Genomic DNA, 16,090 nt, shown 5'->3' with positions numbered 1-16,090 from the left:
CGCACCAGGAAGCAAAGAGGGAAGAAAAGGTCTCTTGCCTCTTCGGCAGCTCCAGACTTCAACAGGACTTCCTCCCAGCTAGCCGTGGTGCACTAACCCCTTCAGGCTGTTTTCACTCTGCCAACTCCAGATCTTTCCCTGGGATCCGACTGAAGCCGGAGGCTCAGCTCCCTGCCCAGGCCCGCCCCGGCGGGTGAGCAGACAAGCCTCTCGGGCCTGGTGAGTGCTGGTCAGCACCGATCCTCTGTGCGGGAATCTCTCCGCTTTGACCTCCGCACCCTGTTGCTGTGCTCCCCTCCGTGGCTCCGGAGCTTCCCCCTCCGCCACCCGCAGTCTCCGCCCGCGAAGGGGCTTCTAGTGTGTGGGAACCTTTCCTCCTTCACGGCTCCCTCTCACAGGTGCAGGTCCCGTCCCTATTCTTTTGTCTTTGTTTATTCTTTTTTCTTTTGCCCTACCGAGGTATGTGGGGAGTTTCTTGCGTTTTGTGAGGTCTGAGGTCTTCTGCCAGCGTTCGGTGGGTGTTCTATAGGAGAAGTTCCACGTGTAGATGTATTTCTGATGTATCTGTGAGGAGGAAGGTGATCTCCGCGTCTTACTCTTCCGCCATCTTCTCTGCAATACTTGCTTTATTGAGGTGGTCTGGAAGCGAACCCGCAGTATCTCCGAGGTCTGCCTGTGCATTATATTTAGCATAACAATAAAGAAAACTTTTTATCCTATAAATCCTGAGGTGGTTTTGCCACTAGCAGCTCTGTGACTCTAAGTTCTCTAACTTCTCTGTGGTTGCCTAATCATAAAAGGGGATAATGAAGAGTGTCTGTCACACAGAGGAATTGTAAGGTTGAAATGTAAAAGTGCCTAAATAGTGCCTGCTTCCTAATAAATGCTATGTTTTTGCTGTTATTATTGTTTAATTAAAAGTACTGTTTTTAGTAACGTTTCTTTGGGTTTCGCAGCCCTACCACTTACTAAGAGCCAAGGGATAAATATAAGACCCCAAGGACTTTCAGACGGGTCTCCTGACAGTTGCTCAGGCCTCCCCAGGCTTGCCCCAAGGGGTTGTTTTTTGTTTGGTTTTTGACCAAAATGTTTGATTTGATGTGATGCTTATGCGAAGAGTAGCCATTTATTTCTTGTCCTTGTTCTTAGTATCATCATCAGTTTAACGTAATCAAATTTACCTCTAGCTACCAGTATTTCTAAATAAAAGTTTTTGTTTTTTTGTTTTTTGCCAATTCTACAGGTAATGGTCTGTTACTCTCTTAATCACCAAGTTACTGTGACCATTTTTTCTTTTCATTTTCTGTTTTGCTCATTCTTCCTAAACTCCTAATTGTTGTAGTTCTCTTGATTTTATGAAAAGCTGACTGAATAGTGTAAAGGCTAGAGGTGGTGTCTATACATATAAAATACAGCAATAGCAATGGAAGGCTATAATAAACAAAACGCTTGGTTACTAGGCTGAGCTGCTTTCCCAATCTTTGCTTTGTGAGCATGTATTCAAGAGAACTCTGAAACCATATGAGCATACATGCTGCAGAGCTTTTTGTCAGGCCACTTTAACTCTTTATAATGCTCAATTTCCTCTTGTTTATATGGTCACAACTGCCACGTTCTATTACTTTATAGCATTTGGATATTGAAAGGCCAAACATATTCCTATTTTGTAATATAAAATATTTAAGCCCACCTGTGAACCTTTTGTATATTCTACATGCTTCTGATTGTGTGTATCGTTTGTGAATCTAGTATATTTGTAGTGGATTGTTTACCCTAAAATTCTCGTTCTAATAGCCTGTTAAATTATAAGGATTAAATCTGTGTTAACTTTCTTTTGATCATTGTTCTCAGTGTGTAGACCCTCATTGTAGTCCTGTACCTACACTGAGGTATTTAATAGATGGCACTTGAATAGTACAATTGTGTGGCTGGTAAAAATGAATTAGGGTTTCATGATTTTACCAATGGGTGATTTTTAATATTGAATGACGTGTGTTAAGACAAACGCTTTTATATATAATTTATTTGGCATTGTAAATGCATTTATCTTGTGAGAAACAGACCCCCTGTTGTCAGATGAAGTATTCTGGAAAGGTTTGGAGTAAATAAATAATAAAACTACTTTGATATACAATCTAACCAATATTAAATGTTAAGACTTTCAGATGATTGATTTTAATACTTAATTAACTTATTTGAAGTCCAGTGTAGCACTCTTGCATTCAAGATTGACAGAATTTAAAAATGCAACTTCATCCTTTGTCTTTGTTTTCTTTCTCATTTCTTTTTCTTTCTTCCTTCCTCCTTTTCTACCTCCTTCTCTCCCTTATAACTAAGACTTTAAAACATCATTATTCCTGACTATCAGATTTACCTCTAGCTACCAGTATTCCTAAATAAAAGTTTTTGTTATTTTGTTTTTTGCCAGTTCTACAGGTAATGGTCCGTTACTCTCTTAATTACAAAAAAATCTAGCTTCTATCAGTTTCTTGCTTTTGTAGCCAAGATGTCATATTTTAGGTTACATACCCATCGTGGTGAATGCATGCTACCTGTAACAGATACTCATTCATGCTGTATGCTCTCCCCCTTTTATAATTGTGCTCTGGAAATAGTTCATTTAAGCTCTTTGATATGCTTTTCTTACAGGAGATATCTTTATGTAAAGTAATATTACTCTGTAACTTCAGTGTTTGACTTCTGAGTTTACCGTCAGGCAAGAATTTAAATGAATGGAGTTTGCTTATATGCGCTTTTCTGAATACGGATGTCTTTAGAAGACACAATTCAGAATGCTAATTCTATGCCTATGTAATAGAAACAGTGATAGAATGAATATAAGCTGAAATATGTAGAACTTCAGATTCAGAGGGAATAAACTATTTTTCTAGAGGTTTTGTTTATATGATGCCATTTTAAAAGTGAGAAATTTTATTCAGCTAACCTTTTGTTTTGTCTGTATCATGCTAATAATTTGAAATTTTCACTTACAGACTGCTGTGTTGCTTCAGTTTACATGGAAAATAGATTATTCTGAAATTTAATTAACATACTTTAAGACTGTCTTCCAAGCTTTAGTGCTGACCCTTTCATTAAATACTGTTTTCACAAGGCTTCCCTTCTTTCAGACAGATCACTTTTATCTTAAGATTTAATACTGCAAGAACCAGATATGTGAAGCCAATACAACTGTCTTAAGATTAGTCTGGGATTTTAAATGGCACTTTCAGCCTAATGTGTCAATTCCTGTGACCAGGATGGCAGTAAAACCACGTTGCCCAACCAATTTTGAGTTTTGTGAATTTTGAGTTCATGTGCAGTAAGAGCTTTGTTATTTATAGTTAAGTGTAGCAAAGAAGGGATATCTCCTTTCTCAGGTCTTAGAAGGTATATTGCTGTGCTTTCTGAATTAGAAAATATAAGATTGCCTTTATTTTTTAAAATTCTTTACCATTTTTGTCAGAGAAATTCTAGAGACAACTTGGCATTATTTAAGAAAACAACTCCATCAATTATGGATTTGAGTAGTGACTTACTAAGATACATATTTTTGGTCATTATATATATATTTTTCTACGTATATGTCTAGCTTCTGTGTAGAGAAGATTAAGGCATAGCAAGTATAGAAATATAAGATGCAGTGGTCCACTGTGAGTTTCAAAATGTTTATGCCATTTTGACTTTTATAGGGGTTATCCTAAAATCTTCAGACCACAAAAAATTCCCTTAAATATTTGAATTTTTATTAAATATTTTCATATAGTCTGATATTCATAGATACAAAATTTATTCAGAATAGTGGTTAAAACAAATATAGATACATTTGTTTAAAAACCTTTGCTATCCTGCTTTATTTTTGGTTGTTGTTATAGTCACAGAACACAAATTGGAAAAATTACTTCATATTTGAAAGCAACGTTGTATTGTGATTTTATAAGGTAATCACAGTAGCAGTAGCCAACAAAGTTAAATATTCTTTTATGTTCTATAAAGCAAAAATAGCCCTTTGTATTTAAAACAACAACAAAAAACAAAACAGCACCTACTTAATAAGTTACTTTTGAACTAGATTATTATTTAAATCTACAATTAAAAGAAAATTAAGGATATTGTCCAAACTTTTTCTTCAACGTATTTCTTGAAAATAACTCATTATTACTATACAGCAGGTTTGCTTTATTTGACAATAAAAGCATTTCAGTGACTCAGTTTCAACCTATAGGCATGATAAATTAGCGTATAGTAGATGCCTGATTCTGTAGAATGGTTGTAGACTGCTGTGTTTGGTAAATTTTGTATTCTGTTTATTGGGTGTTACCACAGACATCTCAGTTTCTAAAGAATTATTATTAAAGCTAAAATCAGTGAATGACTTGAACTTAACTTTCTCTAAGGAGTTTAAAAGACCTTAAGTCTCTTTGAGCATCTTGAGTGAATATTTGAACGTCGTCATGTTGTATTTTATTTTGGCTATAGAGAGGGTTTTTTTTTTCTTCTGATGTTCCTTTTTGAAATACACTTTGATATTAGTTTCCTTGTTGCTTGTCTATTTCTCATAGAGTTTAAAATACATAAAATCCCCTTATTTATATATTTTAGGTATATGAAGTCTAACAGAAGTATATACGCTAAAAATGAGAAATGATATGAAAACATAGTATAGGATATTAAAGAAATTTTAAGGAAGTCTGGCAGTTAACTTGCAATACTGATTTTCAAATGTTTACCCTTGTATTTTTAAAGAGTATGACAGTATAGAGAATATGAATTTTACATTAAAATAGTTGTCTGTGGCCAAATACAGTTTTGACATGTGTTTAATCAGTTCCACACAGTTTCTTTCTTTCTTTCTTTTTTTTTTTTTTTATTATTTGCCAACACAAGTAAAGAGATTTCACATAAAATTCTGGATTTCCAGTTTTTCTTGAAAACTTGAAGCAGAGAAAAGGATGCTCCAATAATTCACAGACCCGGTCCTCTTAGACCCCCTTGTTTTTATGCCTCTCTGTCTGTCTCATTGACTTAACAGGAGCCAAGTGTAGTACTGAGTAGAGGGTGAGCTTTGGAGCTAGAAAGGATGGGTTCACAGGCTGGCTTCAACACTTACTAGTTGTGCGACTGTAAGCAAATTGCTTCATCTCTCTGTACCTCAGTTTTCTCTTTGGTAAAATGAAAATGATGATGAAGATACGTCATTGAGTTGTTGGGAGGATGAAATGTTGAGTATATGTGAAGTGTTTGGAGTAGTTTTTGTCATATATTCACTACTTAATAGATGTTAACTGTAATTAATAATGCTTTTTGCCTGACCCCATTAGGTGTTGGCATTTGGTGAGCCTTACTTCTCCATAGTAGAGGACTTTATTTTTTAACCTGCTCATTCATTTGATCAGCAGAATGTATCAGATTCTATTTTATAATATTATTGCTTATCTACATTTTGCTCTCCTCTACTACAGGGGCCCCCAACCCCCAGGCCATGGACCAGCAGCAGTCCGTGGCCTGTTAGCAACTGGGCTGCATAGCAGGAGGTGAGCAGCGGACAAGTGAGTGAAGTTTCATCCGTATTTACAGCTGCTCCCCATCACTCACATTGCCACCTGAGCTCCACCTCCTGTCAGATCAGTGGCAGCATTAGATTCTCATAGGAGCGGGAACCTTACTGTGAACTGCACGTGCAAGGGATCTAGGTTGCGTGTTCCTTATGAGAATCTAATGGCTGGTGATCAGAGGTAGAGCTGAGGCAGTGATGCTAGCGCTGGGGAGCGGCTGCAAATACAGATTATCATTAGCAGAGAGGTTTGACTGCACAGAGACCATAAAAAATCAATTGCTTGCAGACTCATATCAAAACCCTATCAGTGAGTGGTAAGTGAAGACAAGCTCAGGGCTCCCACTGATTCTGCGTTATGGTGAGTTGTATAATTATTTCATTATATATTACAGTGTAATAATAATAGAAATAAAGTGCACAATAAATGTAATGTGCTTGAATCATCCCAACACCATCCCCCCTAACCCACCCCCCACCCCACCTCCCCGATCTGTGGAAAAATTGTCTTCCACAGAACCAGTCCCTGGTGCCAAGAAGGTTGGGGACTGCTGCTCAACTAGATTATATTCCCCAGAGTTCCTTCTGTACAGTTAGTGCTCCATCTATGTTAATTGATTTGTACACATAAGAAACAAGAACTGACAACGGTTTAGCTTAATGGATTTAGGATTTGTGGCTTTAGAAATTCTTACTATGTTGGCAACAAAAGTTCTGCTTTCCCAAGTGTTGATTTAGCCTAACCCTCTGCTTCTTTTGTTTTAACCATAAACTGAGGGGGAAAGGATGTTAACATCTGATCCAAGAGTGAGGGTGGGTGAGAGTTGGAGGGTTCTGATAAAAATGAGAAAGTGTTCAAGAGTGATTTTAGAAATGAGAGTTTTAGAAATTAAGTAAACAGGATAAAGGAGCATTTTGTGATAGGAAAAAATTGGTCAAGGATTTGTGTGTTCATGGGCTTCTCTGGAATTTTCCTCCATAAGTGGAGACTATATCCTGTAAAATTACATACCCATTTTGGTTGGACTTGCTTTTCCAATTTAGCATTACATGTTTCCTCTTCCTGTCCCCCCGCTCTTAAAATTTAAAAGATTATGTTACTTAACATTATTTTGGATGAAAAGTAGCGAACCCAGTCTATTTTTTGGAAGATTCTGATTTGGGAAGGTCATTTGTACTTTATAGACATAAAAAAATTATAAGTAGTTAGTGTAGCTTGGAAGTTCAAAAACAATTCTATTTCTAAAAAAAAATCTATGTTTAAATTAGAATTATTTATAGAAATGAGAATTGAGGAGGAAAACCTTCAAAACTATAAGAGAAGACACAGGTGGTTATTTATATAATCTTGCCTTTGGAAGCGTAATACCAGAGGCAGAATCCATAAAGGAGATACAGATATATTTGGCTGCATAAAAATGAAGAAGTTACTATCTCCACAAAAACTATATATAATTTGAAGACAGACACACTCTGAGAAAAACATATGTAGCATATGACAGAGGTTTAATATCCTTAATATTTAAAGCATGCTTACAAATCATGAAGGCAATCATAATAATAAACTGCATCCACAAAGGACAATAACAAATGTCAGAGAAAACATATGAAGTCTTCAGTGATCTCACTAGGTATCAAGCAAATGCAGTATAAAATTTGACTATCATATAGGTCCCCCCCCAAAAAAAAAAGCCCAAGGAATTACTCATTCCCACTGTTGATGAGGGTCCAGGGGAAATGAATTGTTCTATTATATACAAATCTTTCTAGAGCATAATTTGGCAAAACTTATCTTAAAATCTTATTTTTTAAAAATAAATATTTTGGTCCAGCAATTATGCTTATAGAATTTTATGCTAAGGAAATAATCATGGATACAGCGCAGAGATATTACTGGAAGATATTCATTGTGAAGCTGTTTATAGTGTTGGGGAACTGAAAGTATCTTAATTGTTTGCTAATAAGGAATTGGTTACATCAATTGTTATAGCTATATAATAGAATACCAGGGATCCATTAGAAGTGATAATATAGACTTTTTTATGGGGAGGAAAATACTCATGATAATTTATATAATCAGTATACTTAGCATGGTGGATCACCTTAAATTATATGTATTTTAAATGCCCAGAAAGAATACATATATTAAACTGAAATGTTAACAGTGGTGTTTTTAGCTAATATAATTACGAATGATTTCAGTTAGCTATATTTTCTATATTTTGAAAGTTCCTATAGTAAATGTGTATTATTTGGGCAGTAAAATGAAGGATATTATAAATGTGACACATTTATAAAAAACACATTTATAAAACACATTTATAAATCACATTATAAGTGTGATTTAACTTACAATTCAGCTTTTTGTGCAGAAGTTTACTGAAAGTAAATGTAATTGAATGTTGAGGTAAAGGTTACCAGTGAAATCCAGATTTGGGAAGAAATTGTTGAAATGAAAATCTTGTGCCACTTTTTCGCTTCTTTATATATATACCTACCAATGTGTAGTAACAGTCCCTGGAGCCTGTGGAAAACTTGTTAATGTTTGTAATGCTCATTTAATCATTTTCCATTTTGCATTTATTCCCAGTCATAGCAGAAAAAAAATTTATCATTTTTCTCCATATTTTTCATCTCCCAGGTGGTCACTCTTGGTGACATTGTCCAGTTCTCACAATGTATCATTCCTTATCTGAAACTAGACATCCTCTGCAGCCAGAAGAACAAGAAGTGGGCATTGACCCCTTGTTGAGTTACTCACACAAGCCTGGAGGTGAGTTTTGTATGCAGATAACTTTGAGGTTACTGGGAAACCTGGCAGAGGGTCTCCAGCTAGCCCTGCCTGCCTTGTGTGTCATTCTCTAGAGAGGCTGAGCTGGAGAGCTTTAAGAACATTTTCCTGGATAGATATGGAGCGCTCTGACACTGATAGATTCCACAAAACGTCAACTTTTAATTATAGACAGACGCATTAGCCATAGCCAAGTGTTTAATGCACTGTCGTTCTTTTTTTAAAAAATCGTAAACTTAAACAGTTTATTGCTTTAGCATAAGAATGTTGAAATGCAAAATGGCCTTTTCTCAATCATCTTTTAAAGAAGTCTAAGCTCTTGGTGTTGATTTTTGCAGGGATTTTTTTTTTTTTCCTTCAGTAAATTGAGATTATTACAGGATAAAGCACTTGCCTGATTATTCTTTTTTTTTTTTTTTTTTTAATAATTGGGATTTGTGTTTTACTTTTAAAGTTCTGTGTAGTGAAATTGTTAAAACATCAACTGTATTCGGGGTCTGCCCTATAAAAATGTATTAAATGTATATGTATCAGAGCTTTGTATTATCTTCTCAGTATTAGTAATAACATAGTATCTTAGAAGGAAACAGTGAGTTTGTGCACATTCTTGAAGCCTTTTCCTTATTTCAACTAATTCATTAAATATGTGCTAAAGTTGATTCATTGACTCAAGTAACTTTGTAATTTTTCACTCAATACATATATCAGGATTATAAGATCTATTTTAAGAAATTATAATTAGTCATTCACATATATTTTATATACTTCAAATATGATTTTTTTTTCTGTATTGATGTAAATAAAGGTCTGCCATTAACTCTTGTTTTGGGAGTTTAAAAAAAAAATTGATACCTTAAGTAGTTATTTCTTTAGTATACAAGCTATTGAGTTTATGGAGTGTGTTTATGTTTTTTGTGCATCTTTAATACCTTCCACATCATACAAATGCCCTTGTTGTTTTTAATGAAAATAGCATACAACTTATTTTTGTGATATTATTTTTATATTTGCTTTTATTTAAACTGCTGTTTAAGGTTTTGATAATATGAAAAAATTATTTGTGTCCAATTTCAGTTTCAGCATTTAAAGAATTTCAGTGGTAAGAATGATACAATCCTCCCTAGTGATGTTTTTTCTTAAATGTCATACCTATAAGAAGTACTCATACTGATATAAGTCAAATTATTCTGCAAGCGCTTTGATAAGTGGCTGTTTTAAAAGTGAATATATTTTTGAGTTATCAGTATATGAAATATTTTCACCAAAATGTTCTGGTTTATATGCTTATTTTAGAACATAGGGTTCTTTTTGTTTTGTTTTGTTTTTTCCTTAAGTGCCTATTTTTCTCTGGACTAGTTCATTAAATATTGAGGTTCTTTTTTTTTAAACCGGTTAAAAAACATTTTAAATTAATTTTATCCTTTATTGTTTGTAGGAATGAGGAGTTACCTTTACTGAAAAGGCTTTTCGTTTATATCCTAGCCAACATTTCTATGACATACAAAGTTATTAGGACTGAATTGATGTTTAAAAGTGCCATTAATTCATTTACCCCAAATGTTCATTAACAATGTAAATGTATGCTGATGTTCTATAAGACAAGGAAGTGACTAATGACTCTTCCAACTAACAACACTTAAAATGAATAGAAACTTTAGATAGCTAATCTTGAAGTAATCAAGACCCTCATTCAGCTTGGCATGTCTGTATGCTCTAAAACAGCTGTCAACTGTTAAAAATATATACAAAACACACATACACGCACGCACATGCAGAAGAAGGATATGTAAATACCTAGTTCTTCAAAGCCATAAAGGTTACTAACCGTAGTGGGTTTTGTTCATTGTATACGTAAATATTTTATATAAAGCATATATTTCATCTTAGGTTTTCTTTTTGCAGAAAACCGTGTGTTGCATTTTAATGGGGTTGTCATATTTGCTTGAAAAATCACCACCTTTTTAGTATGTTGGTATATTTTAATATATGTCTTTCTTGGGGTTCTCCATGTATTTGAAGCCTTTTACACAACTGAATGACTCATTTTGTAAGTAGTCAGACATTGGACTTAATCAGTGGTTTCCCTGTGTAGAAGTCCTGTTTTTTTGTTTGATTTTTAAAAATTTCCTGTTGTATATTCTGTAAGTAAACAAATAAATCTTTAATTTCTCAAATCTGAATTTTTAACATTTGTAGAAAAACAGTACATTACTGAGTTAAATGATTCTGAGTATTCTGGAAAGGATTAGCAAAAATAGCCACATCATAGGTATGACAGAGAGAAAATTACATATCATTGGTTTACTTTCATGGATGTTTGAGGAAAGTGGGTAAGGGCAGAAAAAAGAACTGTTTGGATATATATATGCAAAATCTTAGGGCGCATTTTTCATGTGAATTAACTTTTAGCTGCTTTAATTTCTTTCTGAAATAGAAAACAGCATAGAAAGTATGCTGTTTTCTCTGTACTCTATTGCATTTGGTCATATACAAAAATTACCACCTTAAATTCCAAGATCTTTGATCAGAGGGTATTAATTAATAATTGACAAGTTACCTGTAATTCAATTGCAGCCATAAAAAAAAGCAAAACTGTTTGTTCAGCTACTCATGATTATTCATTCTTAGCATGGAACTTTCAAGGATTAAATGAAAAAGTAATTATTTTATTTTAAACTGGAAACAACAGTATCAAGATCTAGGGAAACTTAACCTATTAATAAAATAGTATTCTCAGAATTACTAATTGTTTTCCAATCTTACGAGAGCTTGGAATCTTGCTCGTGATGAAAGAACATTTTCCTCTATTAGGTCTCTTTTGAGAATAGCATTTTGCTACATGTAGCCAGAGTTTTCAGCTTCAATTTTTTATGCCTTCTTACAGCTTTTATAGTATTCAGATAATTACTTAATGTAATGCCTTTTTATATAATATCTGTTTCAAAGCTTTCTTTCTAGCTCATGTATAAAATATTCAGTAACCTACTTAAGAAAAATCCAAGACGTTCAGAATATCCTGCCTACTCCATTTTTGTCTCTTGTACTTTTTTGTCCCAATCTTCCTTTCTTTCTGTTACTATATCATAGAGTTTTATGACTAGAAGCGGGTGCGTGGCTTTACTGATGAATAAATTGGTGGTAATTCAATTAGTTTACTGAAGTTGATGTGATAAATGACACTGTCCTATTATGATCTTTAGTACGGTTTTTCCAGGTATTAGAAGGGTTACTGAACTCAGGTTTGGCTGCTCACTGCTTGAAAAGTCAGCACTTGTGTGACAAGTGCTGATTAAGAACGGAAAGGTCATATTAATCAGAGAGCCGGCAATCTGGGGAGAGGCAATCTGGGGAGAACGCGGACTCCTGTCCCACAACCAACTCCGAAGATTCTGCTCGGCCATGACAGTTTTTAAAAGGAAAGAGGGGAAATAATCTCAGTTACTCATTGAGATAGGGGGTCAGATTTGTGTGCAGGCTTGTCGACTCCTTTCTGTTTTTTGGAAAGATCCAAAAAATGATCTTTCTTTTTTTTTTTTTTTAAATTTTTATTGGTATATGGTTCCTTTACAATATTTTGTTAGTTTATACTGTACAGCAAAGTGAATCAGCTATACGCATACGTATATCACCTCTTTTTTTGGATTTCCTTCTCATTTAGGTCACCACAGAGCATTGAGCGGTGTGATCTTTCTTTAGATGCTATTTTGTTCACACAGTTTGATTGCAAGATTACTGAAGGGGGAGCTGGGGAAGAGATCTGGTCATCTGTTAATTACTTATTCTTCAATTCTACTTCTTTGATCTATGGAAAGAATCAACAGGTTAGGCAAAGTAGTGTGTGATCAAAAAGATATGAAAGGTGTGCTTGGGCGGGAGGTTAGTTAAAATATAGCCTTGCTAAAGTGACAGGACAAAAGTGGCCTCCTGCAGAGAGCTACTTCCTGCAACAAACTGCCTGCAAAAATTTGCTTACAAATCACCACTGTCAGACATCATTCCATTTCTGTGGGATTATGGGTGAAGGTCCATCTTCTGTAACTTCTTCATGCTGACACAGGGTGCCATATTCTTAGAGTGGAAGATGTCGACATGGGTCTGTAGCATCTCTTTGCTGATAATTTTAGTTGCCTGCTTACATATATGGAGAGAAAAAGCCACAATTATTTTGATGCCCACAAAGATACAGATTATTATGAGCCATAGTGTTAATCCCACTGTCTTAAGGCAAGTTCTTGGAATTGTGCTAGCCATAGATTCAGTACTGCTCAAGATGGAACAGCTTATGTCATGGCTACAGTCTGGTCATCGTGCAGTTAGCGTTTTCCCTCTCGTGGCAGTTACAGTATCTGTAAAACAACTCAGGAATGTGCATCAGACACTGAAGGATTCTGTGCCTCTATTGTCCTAATCATTAACTTCTTGAGCCTGCTCTTCTGTGACTCAGGGAAGCTTGGGAGACTTTAGCTCTTCTGTAAACAAGAGCTAGGGGGTGTGGAGGGGCCTTTGTACTTGGAACAGGGCAGTGGCAGGGCTCTGCTTTGTTTCAGATGCAGTCTAGAGCCAAGATGGAGGGATTCGTAGAGAGAGAAGGAGAGGAAGGATGGAGAACAGATGTTTAGGTGCAGTAGGTTCATTTGTTTGATGGCAGAGGGTTCAGTGAAATATCATTGATATTTCTCTTTCTTGATATGTTAGGGTGAGATAATTTGCTGATAGTGAGTGACAGAATGAAGCATTTGAAGATTTGTGGCGAGCAATAAAGGTTAGATTGAGTTGAAAAAGAATATATAATCTTGGGGGCCAAGGTGATATTAGACATCATAATTTATAGGTGATACAAAGCTTATAAACGTGTGTGATTATGTCTAGCAGAATTCAGCACCTAGGGTTTAGCCAGAATCAAAAGCAGGCAGTGGGTGGACTTCCCTGGTGGCGGTGGTTAAGAATCCGCCTGCCAATGTAGGGGACACGGGTTCGAGCCCTGGTCTGGGAAGATCCCACATGCTGTGGAGCAACTAAGCCTGAGTGCCACAACTACTGAGCCTGCATGCTGCAACTACTGAACCCTGTGTGCCCTAGAGCCTGCGTAGCATAACTACTGAGCCTGCATGCTGCAAAGACTGTACTCCCTAGAGCCCACGTGCCACAACTACTGAGCCTGCATGCTGCAACTACTGAAGCCCGCGCGCCTAGAGCCTGTGCTCTGCAGCAAGAGAATCCACAGCAATGAGAAGCCCACACACCGCAATGAAGAGTAGCCTCCGCTCACCGCAACTAGAGAAAGCCTGCACAGCAATGAAGACCCAACACAGCCAAAAAAAGATAGTAATAAAAAAAAAAGCAGGCAGTGGTTTTGTCAGGGGAGTATAATAGGTAGACAGTAGGCAAGGAAGTTGATGGCAGAAGAATTCATTGATAGTTTGAGAATATAAAGAAGTTTGCTGTTATGGAAGAGGCTTATAAGAGGGCAGAGTAGAAAGTTTTGGAAGGGATTGAGTTAGGAGAGATGAAGCATAGAGTAGCATGGTGATGGGAGTCATAAAGGGGACATGGGAACAGTATATAAGTCTTTGATAACTATGTTAATTCTTTGGAGCATTGTCTAGTGATAGCCAATAAACCAGCTCAGTACCTTCATTAGCTCTGTGTAATAAATTGGATCTACATTGATTTGGATAGGTTTTGGTTTGAAATCATTTTTTTTTTAAATTTTAAACACTTTATTTTTTTAGAGCAGTTTTAGGTTCACAGCAAAATTAAGAGGAAGGTACATATACCCTCTGGTTCCCATATATGCACAACCTCCCCATTATCTATATCTCCCACCAGAGTGGTACATTTGTGACAACTGATGAGCCTACACTGACACATGATAATCACCCAAACTCTGTAGTTTACATTAGGATTCACTCTTGGTGGTGGACTTTCTATGAGTTTGGACAAATGTATAATGACATGTACCTGTCATTATAGTGTCATACAGAGTATTTTCACAAAATTCTCTGTGCTCTGCCTGTTCATCTTCCCCATCCCGTGCCCCTAAACCCCTGGCAACCACTGATCTTTTTACTGTCTGTGTGGTTTTGCAAAAAGCATCATCTTAATGAAAAATTCTCTCTGCATATGGAGGAAGATGGCAGTTTAGATAGATGAAAAACTGTAAGTAAGGCTATTAAGTCATTAAGGAAAATGGTGGCTTTGTTGAAGATAAAGATTGTTAAATGGTAGAGCGACTTGGAAGTTCTTAAATGACAGTAACAAGGGGTTTTTTTAAATGGATGTTTTTTAAAATGTCTCCTTAAAGACAGATTTTGTTACGTGGTGTGACAATAGGTAGAAGTTACATCAAAGAGCAGAGAACATGCCATGCCCTGTTCCTCTAAATTACATTGTCCGAAAGAAAGTGGGAAATGGGAGACTTCAGTTTGAAAGGCCATGAGTTAGAGATCTGAAAGTCATCCTCCAGAGATACCAGTTCACAGTATGAGACAGGTGAGAAATTCAAAGAAAGAGAAAAGAACTGAGGATTGATTGGTCAGAATTCTCTGTGATTAGAAATTGGATAGAGAGAGCAGTATTTTTTTTTTGTGTGTGTGGTATGCGGGCCTCCCTCCGTTGTGGCCTCTCCCGTTGCGGAGCACAGGCTCCGGACGCACAGGCTCATTGGCCATGGCTCACGGGCCCAGCCGCTCCGCGGCTTGTGGGATCCTCCCAGACCAGGGCGCGAACCCGGTTCCCCTGCATCGGCAGGCGGACGCGCAACTGCTGCGCCACCAGGGAAGCCCAGAGAGAGCAGTATTTTAAAACAGTCAAAGTTGGGGAAAGATAAAGGAGGGCCAAAATTAAAGAAGCTACAGATGTGAGAGCTTCCAGTAGGTCCAAGGTGGTCAGTGCTTCAGAATTGCATAGGTTAAAGACTATAAAAGGAGAAAATCTATGATTCGGTGATGGGAAGAGTATTGATGATCTGTAATTAGTGGTAAGGCATTTTCAAGATACCACTCACTAGCTGACTTGAGTAGATGGAATTAACATGAAAAGGTAGTGGTTAAATATGAGTCGTAAACATTTAAATGGCGAGGAAGTTTCAAGTTACTTTTTAATATTAGATTTAGATGACTATATATGGATTTTATGTATTCATGCTCTCACAGTGGATTGAGATTTAGCAAGTTAGACATTTTAATGGTAACAATGAAACTCACTGTTGGTAAAATGTACTCTTGAAATTAAAAAAAAAAGTCTTCTGGTCTGAATTCTGATCTTTTTTTATTGTGTTTTCTATTTCTCATTAATTGAATCCAGTTTTTAGTTTTATTTGAAGTTTTCTGTTGGTGTGGTAATTCCTAGTATTTACTTAATGGAGAGGCCCGTTTTCAGTTCCTTTAGAGTTGGGGTTGTGTGAAGAGTTATTTTAGTTGTACCGGGATTTTTTTCATTTCCCATGTCTTTAGGAGCAAAGAAGACCTCACTGCTTTCTCTGGTGGCAGACAGAAACACTAGCCCTGCAAGAGCTGTCACCACTACCCCCTTGGGCAAAGTTATCAGCAAAGGAATATCCGTACCTTGAGATATTTTTCCCACCATGCTTAGTCAGCCTTATAGTATTCTTGGATCACCAAAAATGAGAGGCTGTGTGATGGTGGTTTGGTTTGGTTGGGGCTAGGCATAACTAGAGCTATAGAGGTGATGTAGAGTGACAGTATTATCTTAAAACCTTAGAAAAACATAAACCAAAAGCCCCATTT

At 36.3% G+C, this 16,090-nt stretch overlaps 1 protein-coding gene across 9 annotated transcripts in view; it reads left to right on the top strand.

Moving 5' to 3' along the window:
- Window positions 1-16,090, top strand: part of TBC1D5 (TBC1 domain family member 5) — a 553,958-nt gene that overhangs the window by 197,200 nt on the left and 340,668 nt on the right. For all 9 annotated transcript variants that reach the window (XM_055078836.1, XM_055078755.1, XM_055078770.1 and 6 more), the window contains one exon: window positions 8,193-8,324. In XM_055078836.1, coding sequence (XP_054934811.1) covers window positions 8,228-8,324 — 97 coding nt within the window. In that variant the 5' untranslated portion in view covers window positions 8,193-8,227. The remainder of the gene's footprint in view (window positions 1-8,192; window positions 8,325-16,090) is intronic.

This window comes from Physeter macrocephalus, chromosome 1 (assembly GCF_002837175.3).
Source record: "Physeter macrocephalus isolate SW-GA chromosome 1, ASM283717v5, whole genome shotgun sequence".
Classification (NCBI taxonomy): Eukaryota; Metazoa; Chordata; class Mammalia; order Artiodactyla; family Physeteridae; genus Physeter; species Physeter macrocephalus.
This window is presented reverse-complemented; position numbering and strand designations above follow the sequence as displayed.